At 36.1% G+C, this 16621-nt stretch overlaps 1 protein-coding gene and 1 pseudogene across 2 annotated transcripts in view; one reads left to right on the top strand and one right to left on the bottom strand.

Annotated features, from left to right (window-relative positions):
- GLCCI1 (glucocorticoid induced 1) overlaps positions 1-16621 on the bottom strand; it is a 111657-nt gene that overhangs the window by 16208 nt on the left and 78828 nt on the right. The window contains exons 4-6 of one of the 2 annotated variants that reach the window (XM_087423770.1): positions 13291-13407; positions 8191-8343; positions 2620-2830 (exon numbers count right to left, since the gene is read on the bottom strand). In XM_087423770.1, coding sequence (XP_087279896.1) covers positions 2620-2830; positions 8191-8343; positions 13291-13407 — 481 coding nt within the window. The remainder of the gene's footprint in view (positions 1-2619; positions 2831-8190; positions 8344-13290; positions 13408-16621) is intronic. The other variant, XM_087423833.1, reaches the window with a different exon arrangement.
- Positions 15138-15696, top strand: LOC101387902 (ferritin heavy chain pseudogene; annotated as a pseudogene).

Genomic DNA, 16621 nt, shown 5'->3' with positions numbered 1-16621 from the left:
ATTGTGGTAAACATTCCACAATATATACCTGTATTAAATCATCATATTGTACACCTTAAACTTACACAATGTTACATGTCAATTATATCTCAATAAAGCTGGAAAAAAAAAGAATTCAGATTATTAGATAACTGGTAGAAATTAGGCCAGAGAGGGAGGTTTTGGCTAAGTTGTAGAGGAAAAGTAAATAGTTCATATTTTTCCTGAAGGCACTGGGGAACTAACAAGTAATAATAATGATGATTTTTTTTTTTTACTTATTTTTTTTTTTGAGGAAGACCAGCCCTGAGCTAACATCCGATGCCAATCCTCCTCTACTTTATATGGGACACCGCCACTGCATGGCTCAACAAGCAGTGTGTTGGTGCGCGCCCGGGATCCAAACCAGCGAACCCCGGGCCACCGCAGCGGAGCGTGTGCACTTAACTGCTTGCGCCACCGGGCTGGCCCCTGTGTGATGATTATTTTTATAGCACCAGCTACCATTTATTGAATCCTTGGGAATTAATACAAGTTTTATGCCCCAAACTTTACAGGACTTAAATGTATTCCTGTGTGTCAACGTTAGCGCTGCTCTAAACTTTGGTCTTATAAAGTCTCCTGCAAAACCCCTTGCAGGAAAGTGACATGAATATACCTTCTCATAATAAAACATTATAATCTTTGCAAAAAGAGACATTAAAGAACATATACTGTTTTAAACTTAGAATCTGAGTGAGTACCTCTTCCGAACTGCAGAAACCACATATTTAGCTGCCTCATCGAATACAGTCACTTAGAGGCCCTGAAGGCAATCTCACAACTAGTTAACCAAAATAGAACTCATCTATCATTTTCCTAATACATTTCCTTTTTGGTTCAGCTTCTCTCAAAAATCCACAGTATTAAACTCAGAAAGAAGATGACAAAACTCCAGAATTAATTACCTAGTCTTACCATCACTGTTATTTTTACTTCTCATTTTAACCCTATTACAAGTGCTAATAAGTAGCAAAAGTAGTCAACTTGAACTGCACTTATCCTTTCTACTGGTATAACAAAGAACATGGGTTTTGGAATCAGTCAGACAGACTTGTTTCACCATTTACTACCTATGTAGCCTAAAACAAGCAACTATTATTTAACGTTTCCATTTACCTTCAAAACAAAGACTCCTACTAGAAGCAAGGTGTTTTCTTATTAACAACTGTGAAACATCCATAGTCATAATGTCACCTGGAAGTGATTAAAGGTGTTTGCTCAGGTAGGATGCCTCAGTGAAATGAAAGTTTCCTAGTCTGACATCTACAAAATGCAGACTTCCCACTTGAAGCAAAGACATGACTAAGGACTGCCTTCAATTCATCCTTAATGGAGGAAGGGAGTTCACAAGGCTTTCAATAATGAAAGGGTGAAAAGAAAGGGGAGAACTGTTGAGATCCACCCACAGAAATAAAAGCAGAGGACAAAGTCCAAAGCAGCTTCCATTTAACATCTCAGCAGAGAGTTAGGCCTAATGATGAGTGAAAGAAGCCAGACACAAAAGAATACATACTATACCATTCCATTTCCATGAAATCCAATAATAGGGAAAAACTAGATTATGGTGATGGAAGGTAGAACAGTGGCTACTTCCATGTGGAGAGGGGAAGGGGGCCGAGGGAGCCTTCTGGGGTGCTAAAAATGTTCTATATTCCATCTAGGTAGTGGTTTCATGAGTGCATACATATGTAAAAATTCATTGGGCTGAGCAGAATCGGGACATTTTACATGAATAATACCTCAAAATAAAACAAATTAAGGGGAGTGGGGGTCAAATTAGGACAAGAATCATAAAAATCCTATAAGATTCTGTAAACTTTAACTTTTCTATGATTTTAAATTTTTGTTGCCTATGATCCATTTCTCTATGGTGAGAAGCAGTATATGTGTTATAAGTTCAGTGTTTCTTTGAAAGTAGCTAGGGAAGTGGAAGCTGGGCAGTCTTTGTTGCCTTCTGCATCTAGGTCTGAGGGGACTGAAAGAGAGTGAACAGTGGTAGCCAAGTCCTGACACAGGCGCAGGAGAACACAGGGAGACAGTTTGGGCCTGACAGGCAAAAACAAATCTCAGAAGTTCTGCCCTTTTATTAGTGCTAGTTAATAATTCATCTACATACCATAATACAATCCCTGATGTCCTATAGGTACTTATTAAACTTTACTCGTTTACAAATATACTCATTCTTCCAATAGAATTTTTAGAAATTATTTCCTCCTAAATCAATCTGATTACAAAATATAACTTTAGGCATGAGAAATATAAACTCTACCATTAACCATCACTAGCTCTGGACAATACCAAGGAAAAAAACCTGCATGTTATATGATGTGAAGCTGTACACATTCCATTTTATAGCTTTCATTAGCTGTTAGAATCATGCGCTGTGCTTCTCTGACACATTTATGGAAGATGTTTCTGAGAGTCACAAAGAAGGGGGTACGTGAAACCAATGAACAAACAAACCTAGATTAACCAATCCTTTACAATCCCACCATTCAACAAAAGAAAAAAAGTGATGTAATGGTCTAAGACAGAGAAAGTATAATGAGCAAGGCCCTATAACAAACCATCTATCTAAGTGGATGATTTCATTCTCACCTTTATCACGATCATAGAGTAAATCTTCTGTTGAGCAAGGACTACCATCCTGGGATTCCGGGGGACAAAATGGGGAGACACAGGGTGAATGACTGCTGCAGCTACTGCTGCGTTCCTGGACAGACGGGGTCTGAGTGTCAATGCTGCGAGTGCTACTGCTCCGGTAGTGAGCAGGGAGTGGGGCTCTTCGACCATCTGGTATATCCAAAGGCTGTAAAAGGAACAACCATCAAACATGTGAATGACAATGCAAACATTCGATTCACATAGAAAGCACACGGCATTTCCTTTGATTTCATATTACTATCATCACCATAACTGATTCTTCAGAGAATAAAGATACCAATCGTGTCTTAAATTTCTGCATGTTACCTTCATTGAATGAAAAATTTCTTTCAAATTCCAAAGTAGTTAGGTTTAAAAATACTAAGGATAAATTGTCTTAAAAATTCCACAGCTCTCTGTATGTAACTGTAGGTTAACATTTCCCCTAACACTCCTCAAGGACAGGGGTTTCGTTTAACACTATACCTCTAATGTGCAGCACTGGGTCTGGCATATAGCAGACATTCAATAAACACACTTGCTGAATGAATTAATCAAACTGTTCAAGAAATCACTTTGACTTGCTAGTAAGAAAAGTGAAATCTCATATTTACAGGTACGAATTTTTTTGTTTGTTCATTCTTTCTTATTCTAGTTTTTTAGAGCCAGGAACAGAACCATGTTTTCTATTTCCTTTGCAAATTACCCAGAATTTCTAATAAAGAGGTTTATTCTGTTAGTACTCAGTGGATGACATTAACATAACTCAGAATAATTCTACTAATTTGGCATCCACCTGAGTAGGACTACTCATAACTTTGCTTAGTTCTATGCATTGTTCTGAGTGGCAAAAACAAGAAATAGAAATGAAACTATAATCATAGAATCACATAGTTTGGACCTGAGAAGACCACAGAGCTCATTAGTCCAATGTCTTTACAAATAAAGAACCTATAGTTTAGAGCTCCAGGTGATATGGATTACTAAACGGGATCAGAGCTTCTGCTGTAGTGAACTCTCTCTACTCTGCTTCCGCTGTGAAGATAGATCTTCCTCCATTTTCCTCATCTGTGTGCTAACAAAGTAAACAAAATTCTATATATTAATCATTTAAAATATTTTTTGTCATTACATAGACAAGACTGCAATGCTAGGAAAAAGAACCAATACACTCAGTGTATTTCCAACTTATTTTCACTTTTTATTGCTCTCACTCTGAGCTTTGTCATTTGAGAGTTTTTCGAAACACTGTCAGAGGGAAAATGGAGTAAGATAAAATTAGGCAAGATTCAAAATGTCTCAATTTTTTCTATAACAAACAAGTTAAGTGAGGGCAGAAACCTTTAACTACTGGAATAAAAAACTTTGTATCTATGCAATGCTGCTAAACCAAAACTATATGATCTTCACAATCTGACAATAACTACTATATTCTAAAGAGAATATTCAATTACATAAATATTAGCTCATTTCGTAAACAAATTAAAAAAGTAAAACTTTCCAATGTAGTAAAGAAATATTTCCAAAGGAATATTAATTTACTTGGTCAAATGCTAAGAAAATGTTACTTTATTGTATTATTTAAAAAGTTTTTCTTTTACTTAACTCAATTTAGATTTCATTTACAACTCTGCACTAAATCTTCGAACAAACAGAATAAATCATTGGTGCAGTTTTTTTTTGGACAAAATCGTATGATGGTATAAGATGTGTGAGGATCTCAGGGCAACACACAAAGAGAGACCACTTTGAAAAATACATTTGAGGGCTTCATGACAGAGGTATTTCTTAAAACTTAGATATTTAAGTCAAGAAAAATTTTACTTTAATAAAAGTGTCAATATTGGTAATCAGTAAAAGAACAATGTATCAATTTATAGCTAAAAAAAGTTGAAGAATTTACTTATCTTTCATTCATGTACTATCTGAAAAACACAATCCTCCTGTATTCCCATTTCTTAATCTGTAACTGGATAATATATATCAATTTCCTTAACCAACTTTTCTTTTTGCGGGGAGGGAGGTTAGAAGAATTAAAATAACAAAACAGATTTTAGAAATTTACATACTCACACAAAATAACAATGAGAAATATCAAGGCTTAGAACACCGATAACAGGAAAATTTTCTTTTTTTAGCTACCGGCAGATTTACTAATGGTGACATTTTGATTTATTAAAACTTTGAGGCACACAATCATAAATCCAAAAATTCTAAAGATTAATATTTTAGCTATAAGTGTGTAGGTTACCCCAAAATAATTCTGAAATGGCTATTATGAAATTAGAATATGACTTATTTAAAAACAGAATTATGTTAATAAGTTTTATATTCTAGCATAGTGTTGCTTTGAAGTTCTTAAGGAATCAGCAAATACGTGACTGATTATCTTATCCTCAAAAAACTAGACCAATTCCACTTCCTTACATTAACTGTTTCTTAAACATTACTTAATGTATAAAGGAAACATTTTAATGGTAAATAGCTAAGAGACAGCATAATTTCCAGAGGGTTCCTTTATGGCATAATAAATATAAAATAAAAATTTAAAATGAAATGTCTAGGAAGAGTAAAAATGGCACAACCTTTTGGAGAGTAATTTTAGCAATATTCATCAAAATTTAAAATGCACAAATGCTTTGACCTAGCAATTTCACTGCCGGGAAATTGCCTGCAAGAGTACACAATGTTTTCCAAAGCACTGCTTATGATAACAAAACCTGAAAACAATCTAAATGCTCATCAATAGGAAACTTCCAAATTATGGTCCGTTCATACAATGATTCACTATATATCAGCATACACACACAAACATATCAGGAAGGATATACAGGAAACTATGAATAATGCTCCTATCTGCTAAGCAATACTGAGAGTTGGAAGACAGTTTTGTTTATTTTTATTTTATAAATATTGAATAGAATTGCTTGGATTTTGAGATAACTTTCAATCAGTTTTAAAACCTACACCTTATTTGAAGGAATCAGATACACATTTGACATAAATTAAATCATTTTAGTTCCCAAAAAAACCCAGAGAGATAATTAAGCCAAAGGCTACTTGATGGTTTCTTTTGTTGAGTATACCTTTAAAATGCGGTCAAATATAGGTTCACATGCAATAGTGTCCAGATTTCTTTTCTGGGACAGAGGTAATTTATAAAGTATTTCTGATTAATTCAAAATGGATCAAAGAGGGGGCCGGTCCAGTGGCGTAGCAGTTAAGTGCGCACACTCTGCTTTGGTGGCCTGAGGTTCGCAGGTTCAGATCCTGGGCGTGCACCAATGCACCACTTGCCAAGCCATGCTGTGGCGGCATCCCATGTAAAGTAGAGGAAGATGGGCACAGATGTTAGCCCAGGACCAATTTTCCTCAGAAAAAAGAGGAGGATTGGCATCGGATGTTAGCTCAGGGCTAATCTTCCTCACACACACAAAAAAAAATGGATCAAAGACCTAAATATTAAGAGAAAGCTAAAACTATAAAACTATTGGAAGAAAACACAATAATAAATCATTGTGACCTCAGATTAAGCAGTGGTTTCTTAGACATGATACCAAAAGTACAAATAACAAAAGAAAAAAAATAAATCAGACTTTATCAAAATTAAAAATGTGCTTCAAAGGACATCATCAGGAAAGTGAAAAGTGAAAAGACAACCGACAGAATGGGATTTATTTTCAAATCATATATCTAATAAGGGACTTTTATTGAGAAAACAAAGAACTTCATAAAGAACTTTTACAACTCAATAAGACAACCCAATTTTAAAATGGGGCAAAGGACCCAAATAGACAATTTTCCAAGGATGATATACACATGGCCATTAGCACATGAAAAGATGCTTAACATCATAAGCCATCAGGAAATGCACATTGACGCCAAAATGATACCACTTTACACCCACTAGGATGGCTATAATAAGAAAGACAGATAACTACAAGTGCTGATGAAGATGGAGAAATGGGAACCTTCACATACAGCTGGTGGGAATGTAAAATGGTTCAGCCACTTCAGAAAACAAGTTTGGCAGTTTCTCAAAAAGTTAAACAAAGAGTTACCATACCAACAATTCCACTCCTAGGTATATACCCAAGAAAAATGAAAACATGTTCACATGAAAACTTGTATACAAATTTCAAAGCAGCATTATTCATAATAGCCAAAAAGCAGAAACAATATCAAGGTTCGTCAACTGATGACTGCATAAACAAAATGCTTACAATTGGGTATTATTTGGCAATAAAAAAGAATGAAGTACTCAAAATCACTAACTATCAGGGAAATGCAAATCAAAACTACAATGAGATATCACCTCACGCCCGTCAGAATGGCTATAATTAACAAGACAGGAAACAACATGTGTTGGAGAGGATGTGGAGAGAAGGGAACTCTCATACACTGCTGGTGGGAGTGCAAACTGGTGCAGGCACTATGGAAAACAGTATGGAGATTCCTCAAAAAATCAAGGATAGAACTACCATATGATCCAGCTATTCCACTGTTGGGTATTTATCCAAAGAACTTGAAAACACCAATTTGTAAAGGCGCATGCACCCCTGTGTTCATTGCAGCATTATTCTCAGTAGCCAAGACTTGGAAGCAACCTAAGTGCCCATCAAGGGACGAATGGATACAGAAGATGTGGTATATATACACAATGGACTACTCCTCAGCCATAAGAAACGATGAAATCCAGCCGTTTGTGACAACATGGATGGACATTGAGGGTATAATGCAAAGTGAAATAAGTCAGAGGGAGAAGGTCAAATACCGTATGATTTCCTTCATTAAGTAGTAGATAATAACAACAATAAACAAACACATAGGGACAGAGATTGGATTGGTGGTTACCAGAGGGGAAGGGGGGGAGGGAGGAGGGTGAAAGGGATAATTCGGTACATGTGTGTGATGATGGGTTGTAATTAGTATTTTGGTGGTGAACATGATGTAATCTATGCAGAAATAGAAGCATAATGATGTACACCTGAAATTTATACAATGTTATAAACCAATGTTACTGCAATAAACAAAAAATTAAAAAAATAAATAAATAAAGCTTAAAAAAATTGAGGATTCTTGGGGAAAAAAAAAAAGACTGAAGTACTGATACATGTTACAGCATAGGTGAACCTTAAAAACATTATGCTAAGTGAAAAAAGCCAAATACAAAAGGCCACGTATTGCATGATTCCATTTATATTAAATATCTAGAATAGGCACATCCATAGACAGAGAAAGTAGATTAGTACTGCCTAGGGCTGGGGGCATTGGAAGGAAATGAGAGAAGACTGCTAAAGGATATGGAGTTTCTTTTTGGGGTGATGAAAATGTTATAAAATCGATTGCGGCGATGGTTGCACAACTCTGTGAATATGCTAAAAACCACTGAATTGTACACTTTAAATGGGTAGACTGTATAGTACGTGAATTATATCTAATAAAGCTGTTACCAAAAAAAGGACTTTTGAGACAGTTCACAATATTAAAGAAAAAAAAGGATTCAAACATGCCATGTAATCTTACCTTAGACACTTCCTCCTTCCCATTATTTTCTTTAATGAATACCTTTTCTAATTCAGGACTTATTCCTTCTACATTGCAGGGCACACGTGAAACAGATGTTTTTGGCACTGATATATTTGACAGCGGCATAGGGACCGATCTTGATCCAGTAGCCTACAAAACAGAAGATAAGGTGGTGTCAAATTATTTGTGGTCAAGGAAATCCAGAACTAAAGAGCACAGTAAATCTGACAATGGAAACTCAATGAGCAGAGTTATTTTGACATTTCAAATACAATATAAACTCAGATACACATACTGAAATTTAGGTTCTAAAGTACGTAAGGTAAAAATTACATAGTCAAAATAATCCTTTACATAAGTGTAAAGGCATAACTGTATAATGTATACACTTTTTCAGTAGAATGGCAGAAAGAATCTTCTGCACTGTTTAAATTTCTCTTTTCTATTTTTACTGAAAAAGCACAGTTGAAATCATGTAAGTTAAGTGTATCATATGATTCTACTATACAGCTCTGTGTGTGTGTGTGTTTGTGTGTGTGTGTTTAAAAGATTTGTTTCCTGCACTGACAAATTACCTTTCAGTATTTTTCATTTCCATTTTGTCAACCATTTAAGAAAACCTTTTGGATTACTAAGTAATGGAGCAACAATACCATGTTAAGTTCAACAACACTCACTTAACAAACTTGAATTGTTTTCAAAAGTCCTTTGGAGGAGTTCTCAAAAATTAACTACCTCTCATAGCTGTCATGGGGGGTACCAAAAAGCGTAAGACAAACCTTTTGATTCTTAGAGAACTTATACAACAAAAAGAAAATGAGAAAAATCAAGATGACCAAGGTAAAAATAAAAACAGTATACAATCTCTATCTTCTTCTGAATGATTAAAGTTGATATATATGATTCATAATGAGGTGTACTGCTAATCACTGATTAACACATGAATGATATTTCTCATACTCAGTGCTGTGCTCCTGCCTCTGTGAACTGCTGCCTGCTGATGTCCTTTGTCTCTTATTGATGCACCAGCTTTGTTGATATTAAAGTTGTAACTCTTTGTCATACATTTGCTGTCTACTTTAGTATCAAATATCTTTCTTTCAGTACTTTTATGGTTTTTCATAAACACTTAACCTATCATGTTTTATTTTTGTGTACGGTGTGAGTTAGTATTTCCCCCCCCACATAATAATCAAACCACCCTAACATTTCTTTATGGATTCTATATTTGATTTTCTTGAGCTGCTAGCTGATAATCCCTATTCAGAGCTCCACTTTAATTGCTGTAATTTTATAGTACTTTTTTTGCTATCTTGTGGGGAAAGCCTTTCCAAATTTTCTTTTCTATTAATTGGCATTACTTTTCCATATGACCTTTGAAAATAACTTTTCAAATAATAAAACAATACCTTTTAAATTTCCATTGAAACTCAATTTGTACATTAATTTTGGCTAAATTACTATTCGGAAAATATTGAGTCTTCCCACGCATGAATATGTTCCGACTTCCCATTTACATCTCTATTTTATATTGCATATCCTCAATAAAGTCTTACAGTTTGCATATTTCTTTTAAGTTCAATTCTACGCATTTTATATTTTTCATTACATATACTAACATGCTATTGCTAGTTGTGACATAATAAGAAATATATATTTGGTTTCTGCCCCTGGTTCCTGTAATTCTTGTAATTTCCCGAGTGATAGGGGTGCTAGGAGCGTTTTTTGTTCTAATATTTGGTTTTGACCCTGGATCCTGACACAGAGCTCCTAAATCCCCTAGAATTTCCTGGGGGATAGGAGCAATAGTCTTTTTTTTTTTGGTGAGAAAGATCAGTCCTGAGCTAACATCTGTTGCCAATTTTCCTCTTTTTGCTGAGGAAGATTAGCCATGAGCCAACATCTGTGCCCATCCTCCTCCACTTCGCATATGGGACACCGCCATAGCATGGCTTGATGAGCAGTGCGTAGGTCTGCGCCCGGGATCTGAACCCATGAACCCTGGGCCACTGAAGCGGAGCGCGCAAACCTAACCACTACACCACTACACTATTGGCTGGCCCCAATAATCTTTTGTTCTAATGAGTTGACTCTTGGTGTGTTCCTGGATAGCTTCAGGATGGGGGCTAAGTAACCAGAAAAACCAAGCCATGATTAGAAGATTGGAGCTTTCAGCCTCACTCCCCATCCACTGGGGAGGGAAGTGGGGCTGGAGATTGAGTTAATAATCATACCTATGTGATGAAGCCTCCATAAAAATCCCTAAACTGTGGGTTCAGAGAGCTTCCAGGTTGGTGAACACACATCCATGTGCCAGAGGGTGGCACACCCCAACTCCACGGGGACAGAAGCTCCCACACTCGAGACCTTTCCAGACCTTGCCCAATGTTAACTCTTCATTTGACTGTTCATCTGTATCCTTTATTATATACTTTATAATAAACTGGTAAATGTTAAGTGTTTCTCTGAGTTCTGTGAGCCGTTCAGCAAATTGTTGAACCTGAAGAAGAGGTTGTAAGAACTCTTTCTTTATAGCCAGCTGGTCAGAAGTATAGATAACAACCTGGGACTTGTAACCGGTGTCTGCAGGGGTGGGTGGGGCTGAGCCCTTAACCTGTGGGGTCTGTGCTAACTCCAGGTAGTTAGTGTTATAACTGAATTGTAGGATACTCAGTCAGTGTCTGGAGAACTGGAGAATAGGTGTGAGAAAAAAAAAAACCCACACATTTGGTCTCAGAAGAGTTGTAAGTAGAGGGTACTTTTACTAGTACACCTTTATTAGTATAAGAGAAAACTATTGATTTTTATATGCTTGTGTATTATATATATATATATATATATATATTTTTTTTTTTTGGTGAGGAAGATTAGCCCTGAGCTAACATCTGTTGCCAATCCTCCTCTTTTTGCTGAGGAAGACTGGCCCTGGGCTAACATCCGTGCCCATCTTCCTCTACTTTATACGGGACACCGCCACAGCATGGCTTGACAAGCGGTGCGTCGGTGCATGCCCAGGATCTGAACCTGCGAACCGCCCCCAGCCCTGGAAGCAGAGCGTGCAAACTTCACTACGCCACCGGGCCGGCTCCTATATGCTTATATTTTATCTAATCATCTCATTAAGTTCTCAGTTTTTCCTCCTCTTTATTATAAAAAATTATAATCATAAACATAATTAAACAGAATAGCATAATGAACCCTCAGGTACACATCATCCAGCTTCAAAAATTAGCAAAAGATAATTATTTTATGCATAACCACAATGCCAAAAATATTCAATGTAAATTGGCAACAAGTGTATATGTCTTTATTTTTTAAGTCAACAAGTCAATAGATCTACTATAAATGCATTGGGCTCTTACAAGAAAGATGCTTGAAATAAACAGAGTAGTAATATATTAATTCTACCAGATTATGAAAAAAAAAAGGAAGGCATGTGACTTTTCACTTGAAATGTCTGAAGCTTCTTGCCAATTGCAAGTTGTTTTACAGCTTTGATGAGGTATAATTGGCATACAATAAAATCCTCCCATTTTAAGTATGCAGTTCATTGAGATTTGTAAATATATACAGTCATCCAATTATCAGTATAGTCATATTTTAGAACCTTCCATTATCCTCCAAAATTCCCTAGGGCCTCTCTACAGTCAATTCCTACTCCTAATACTTTCTGTCTGGATAATTTTGCCTTTTCGAGAATTTAATATAACAAATCACACATATGTAGCCTTTTGCTCCTGACTTCTTTCACTTAATATAATGTTTCTGAGACTCAAGCATGTTGTATCAGTACTTCTTTCCTTTTTACTGCTGAATAGTATTACATTGTACAGATGTATGAAATGTTATTTATCAATTCTCCAATTGATGGATATTTGTTTCCATTTTCGACTCTTATGAATAATGTCTCCATGAACCTTGATGTACAAGTCTTTGTGTGGACATATGTTTTTATTTCTCTAGATACCAAAGAGTGGAATTTCTGGGCTGTGTGGTCAGCATATGTTTAACTTCTTAAGAAAATGCCAAACTGTTTTCCAAAGTGGCTATACCATTTTGTGTGTCCACTAGCAATGTGTGCCTGTTCTTGTTGTTCCACATCATCATCCACACTTGGTACTGTCAGTGTCTTCCATTTTAGCTATCCTATCATTAGTTTTAATAGTTTAGATCATTCACTTTGATTTTCCAAATATACAACAATATCATATGCAAACAGTGATAACAATTACTTTTTCTTATTGCTCTGACTAGAGCCTCTAAACTACTAGCAAACAATATCAATAATTACAGACATCTATGACTTGATTTTAATTTTAACAGAAAGGCTTCCAATATTGTCAGAATTCCGCTACATTTGCAGTTAGTCACATTAGGAAGTGTCCTATTTTTAGTTTAAGTTTTTATCACATACAGATATTGAGTTTTTATTAAGTGTTATTCAGCACCTACTCTGACCTTCTGCTGCAACGAACTAAAACTCATACATTTTCTTATGTATGTTTCTTATGTTGAATCACCCTTTCATCTGTGAAACAACCTCTAGTTGGATTTGTTTTGATACACTGCTTACGTTGCTTCTGCTATACTACTATATTTGATTTACTAAAATTTACATCAACATTTGTAAGTGAATTTGGTCTACAACAGCATTTCCCAAATTTTTGTTCTACGGAATATGTTAGTACACATTCCTAGGGGGGAAAAACACCCCAACAAAACTCTAATCCTCAATTTATTCATATGTAAAATAGGGGTAAAATATTTAAAGAGATACAGAGATAGAAGGGTTAAGGTACTATTAGGAAGATTAAATGAGATAATGTTCATAGTTCTTAATAAGTGAATGAGCTAGGATTTCAGCCCACGCCAGTATCAATCATCCTTGAGATCCCTATACTTTGTTATGTCTCTTATTAAAAGATTACACATAAGGCTAAAAAAACAAAAACTTTCTTACAATGATTTAATAAACAGTAGTAATTTAGTAGAGCTAGGGATTTACATTAATTTTTTTAAATCCTAAAACAATGGATTCTCCCTATATAATGAAACTTTAAAAGGAATTATTCAAATCTGGACAAGAGGTTAGCCTACCTGAGTGTGATTGATTGCTATATGGTTACCATGGAGAGGTGACTGACGATCTTTCTCCTTACTGTGCCGACTACTCTGTTTACTACGTTGTAGCTGCTGCCTCAGTTTGGCAATCTGCTTTGGGGAAAGGGGAGGAGAAGCAAGAAGAGAACAAAAATAAACACCAATTTTTAAATACTTATTTCTTTAACTTTTGGATATTAATAAATGAATTTTTTAAAGGTTTTGAGAAGAGATAATATTTCACTACAATGATTTATTCTTCCAAGTTTTTATGATTAAAACTATTGAAAATAAACAAATATATGCTACAAATGCTTTACTTGTAGAATTTAAATAGTTTTGTTGGTAAATACCTAGACTAAATTTCCCCAGATTATTTCAGATTTTACCTTTGTAACAACAGAAATATCTTCCTCTTTTAAACATATTTTGTAAGGTGAAAAACTAGTATTTCACATGTCTATTGATTAAAGTTAAACCCAATCTCTTAACATAGGGACCACACTAGTTCCTAAGTTCTCGTTTTTTATAAACAAAATTGACCTGGTTTATCAATCAGTAAACACTTAAAAATTGTAAATCCCATGGTGGTGAGGAAAATCAAAACATTTAGTATTAGTAACTTATTAGTATTTAATATCTTACTATATAGTACTCTTTTTTTTTTTTAATTTATTTCCCCCAAAGCCCCAGTAGATAGTTGTATGTCATAGTTGCACATCCTTCTAGTTGCTGTACGTAGGACACGGCCTCAGCGTGGCCGGAGAAGCGGTGTGTTGGTGCGCGCCGGGGATCTGAACCCTGGCAGACAGCATCGGAGAGCACGCACTTAACCGCGAAGCCACGGGGCCGGCCCTATAGTACTCTTTAGTCCCACGAATTTTAATTTATTTTACAGCTTTATTGAGATATAAATGACATGTAACACTGAGTAAGTTAAAGGTGTACAACATACTGATACACTATATATGGCAAAATGATACCACCGAAGCATTAGCAAACACCTCATCCCATCACATAATTACCATTTCCTTTTTGTAGTGAGAACATTTGAGTTTTACTTTCTTAGCAACTTTTAACTACATACTATAGTACTATTAACTACAATCAAAATGCTGTACATTAGCTCCCCAGAACTCATTCATCTTATAACTGGAAGTGCATACCCTTTGACCAATCCCCACTTCCTCCAACTTCTGCCCCTGGCTAATCACCACTCTACTCTCTGTTTCTATGAGTTCAGCTTTTTTAGATTCCACATACAAGTGATATCATACAGTATTTGTCTTTCTCTAACTTATTTCACTTAGCATAATGTCCTCAAGGTTCATCCATGTTGTTGCAAATGGCAGGATTTCCTTCTTTGTCATGGCTGAATAATATTCCACTGCACATATACATGTCACACCTTCTTTATCCATTCATCCATTGACAGACACTTGGCTATCGTCACACAACTTTTAAAAACAAATATAACTTAGGGTGTATTCTCCTAAATGGAATGGTAACACTCCCAGGCTTAAGAGAAAAGTCATTATTACAATATGGCTTGGAATTCATTAAACTACTAATACATTTTATGTGACATATAATCTGCTTCAAGCGTGCTAGACCAGGAGTAAAATATTCCTGAGCATTTTAAAAGGAATCATTATTACAGTCTTCGTTGGAGTTGCCAAGGTTTCCTGCTTCAACAGTGCTTGATGGAACCCGTTACTCGGCCCGCGCCCCGGCCGGCCGCCCAGAGCCAGCCCTCCGCCACCTCCTCACAGCGCCCTCGGCCGCCCCAAGGTCCCGCCGCAGCTCCAGCGCCGCGCAGCCGCTGCCGCCGCCACCGCCTGTCAGCCGCCGCAATGACGGCCGCGCTCCCCTGGCAGGTGCGCCAGAATCTCTACCACCAGGACCCGGAGGCCGCCATCAACCGCCAGATCAACCCGAAGCGCTACTCCTCCTAGTCTACCTGTCCATGTCTTACTATTTTGATCACGATGGTGTGGCTTTGAAGAACTTTGCCAAATATTTTCTTCACCAATCTCATGAGGAGAAGATGCTGAGAAACTGATGAAGCTACAGAACCAACGAGGTGGCCGAATCTTCCTTCAGGATATCAAGAAACCAGACCGGGATGACTGGGAGAATGGGCTGACTGCAATGGAGTGTGCATTACACTTGGAAAAAAATGTGAATGAGTCACTACTGGAACTGCATAAACTGGCCACTGAAAAAAATGACTCCCACTTGTGTGACTTCCTTGAGACTCATTACCTGAACGAGCAGGTGAAAGCCATCAAAGAATTGGGTGACCACATAACCAACTTGCACAAGATGGGGGCCCCAAGTCTGGCATGACAGAGTATCTCTTTGACACTGGGAGACACCCTGGGAGACAGTGAGGAGAGCTAAGCCTCAGGCTGGCTTCCCCTAGCCACCAGGGGACTTCCCTGATCCACCGAGGCAATGCATGCATGTTGGGGTTCCCTTTACCTTTTCTATAAGTTGTACTAAAACGTCTACTTAAATTCTTTGATTTGTACCATTCCTTCAAATAAAGTAATTTGGTAACCCCCCAAAAAATAAAAAAATAAAAGGAATCATTAGCAATTTGGGGGAAGTTATTTAATATTGTTTATTATTTTCCTTGAAGAAAAGATGACATCAATCAATTAACAGTTATTTCTTGAACACCTACAGTAAGCTGTTTAATGTCACCTATTAGGCAAAGTGTAAATACAAAGTAAAGTCTGTAAAATATATTTAAAAACAAAGAGCGAAAGCAAAAATACAACGTATTTTAATATTAGCTAAATATCTTGAATAGCCATGGCAACAAAAAGCAAAATAGACAGCTGCTATTAAAGCCTATAAATGCTCCAGGGGAAAAGTATATAGGTTGCTGGGAAAACTTATTTTTACTTGTGGTAAATAGAAGAAAAACAGCACAAAAGGAAATAAAGCACCTATACAAAGGAATAATTTATATCTTTTCTTTTATATTAAGATCCTTAGATTCCTTTAGTTTTTTAAAGCTCTTTGTAGCTTACGGACTTCTCATACAATGTCCTTGCAAAGATATACAAATAAGATTATCTATGTTAATATTTGTCTTCCCTGCTCTCCATTGAAATGACATAATTTTCTGCTAGAAAACATTAATTTTCATGAGAAAAGAAATAAAAATTAGTAGGTAATCATTATAAATCAAGACATATTCTCTACGATAAAAATAAATAGGATTTCAAATTGTACAAGTCAATTAGGATAGAGGTATAAAATTAAGTGTTTTCTGAATATTAATGATGTTTTAGTGGTATTCCAAAACCAGCAGGAG

The sequence above is a fragment of the Ceratotherium simum genome, chromosome 1 (genome assembly GCF_057802395.1).
Source record: "Ceratotherium simum simum isolate JZ-2026a chromosome 1, ASM5780239v1, whole genome shotgun sequence".
NCBI classification, from domain to species: domain Eukaryota; kingdom Metazoa; phylum Chordata; class Mammalia; order Perissodactyla; family Rhinocerotidae; genus Ceratotherium; species Ceratotherium simum.
This window is presented reverse-complemented; position numbering and strand designations above follow the sequence as displayed.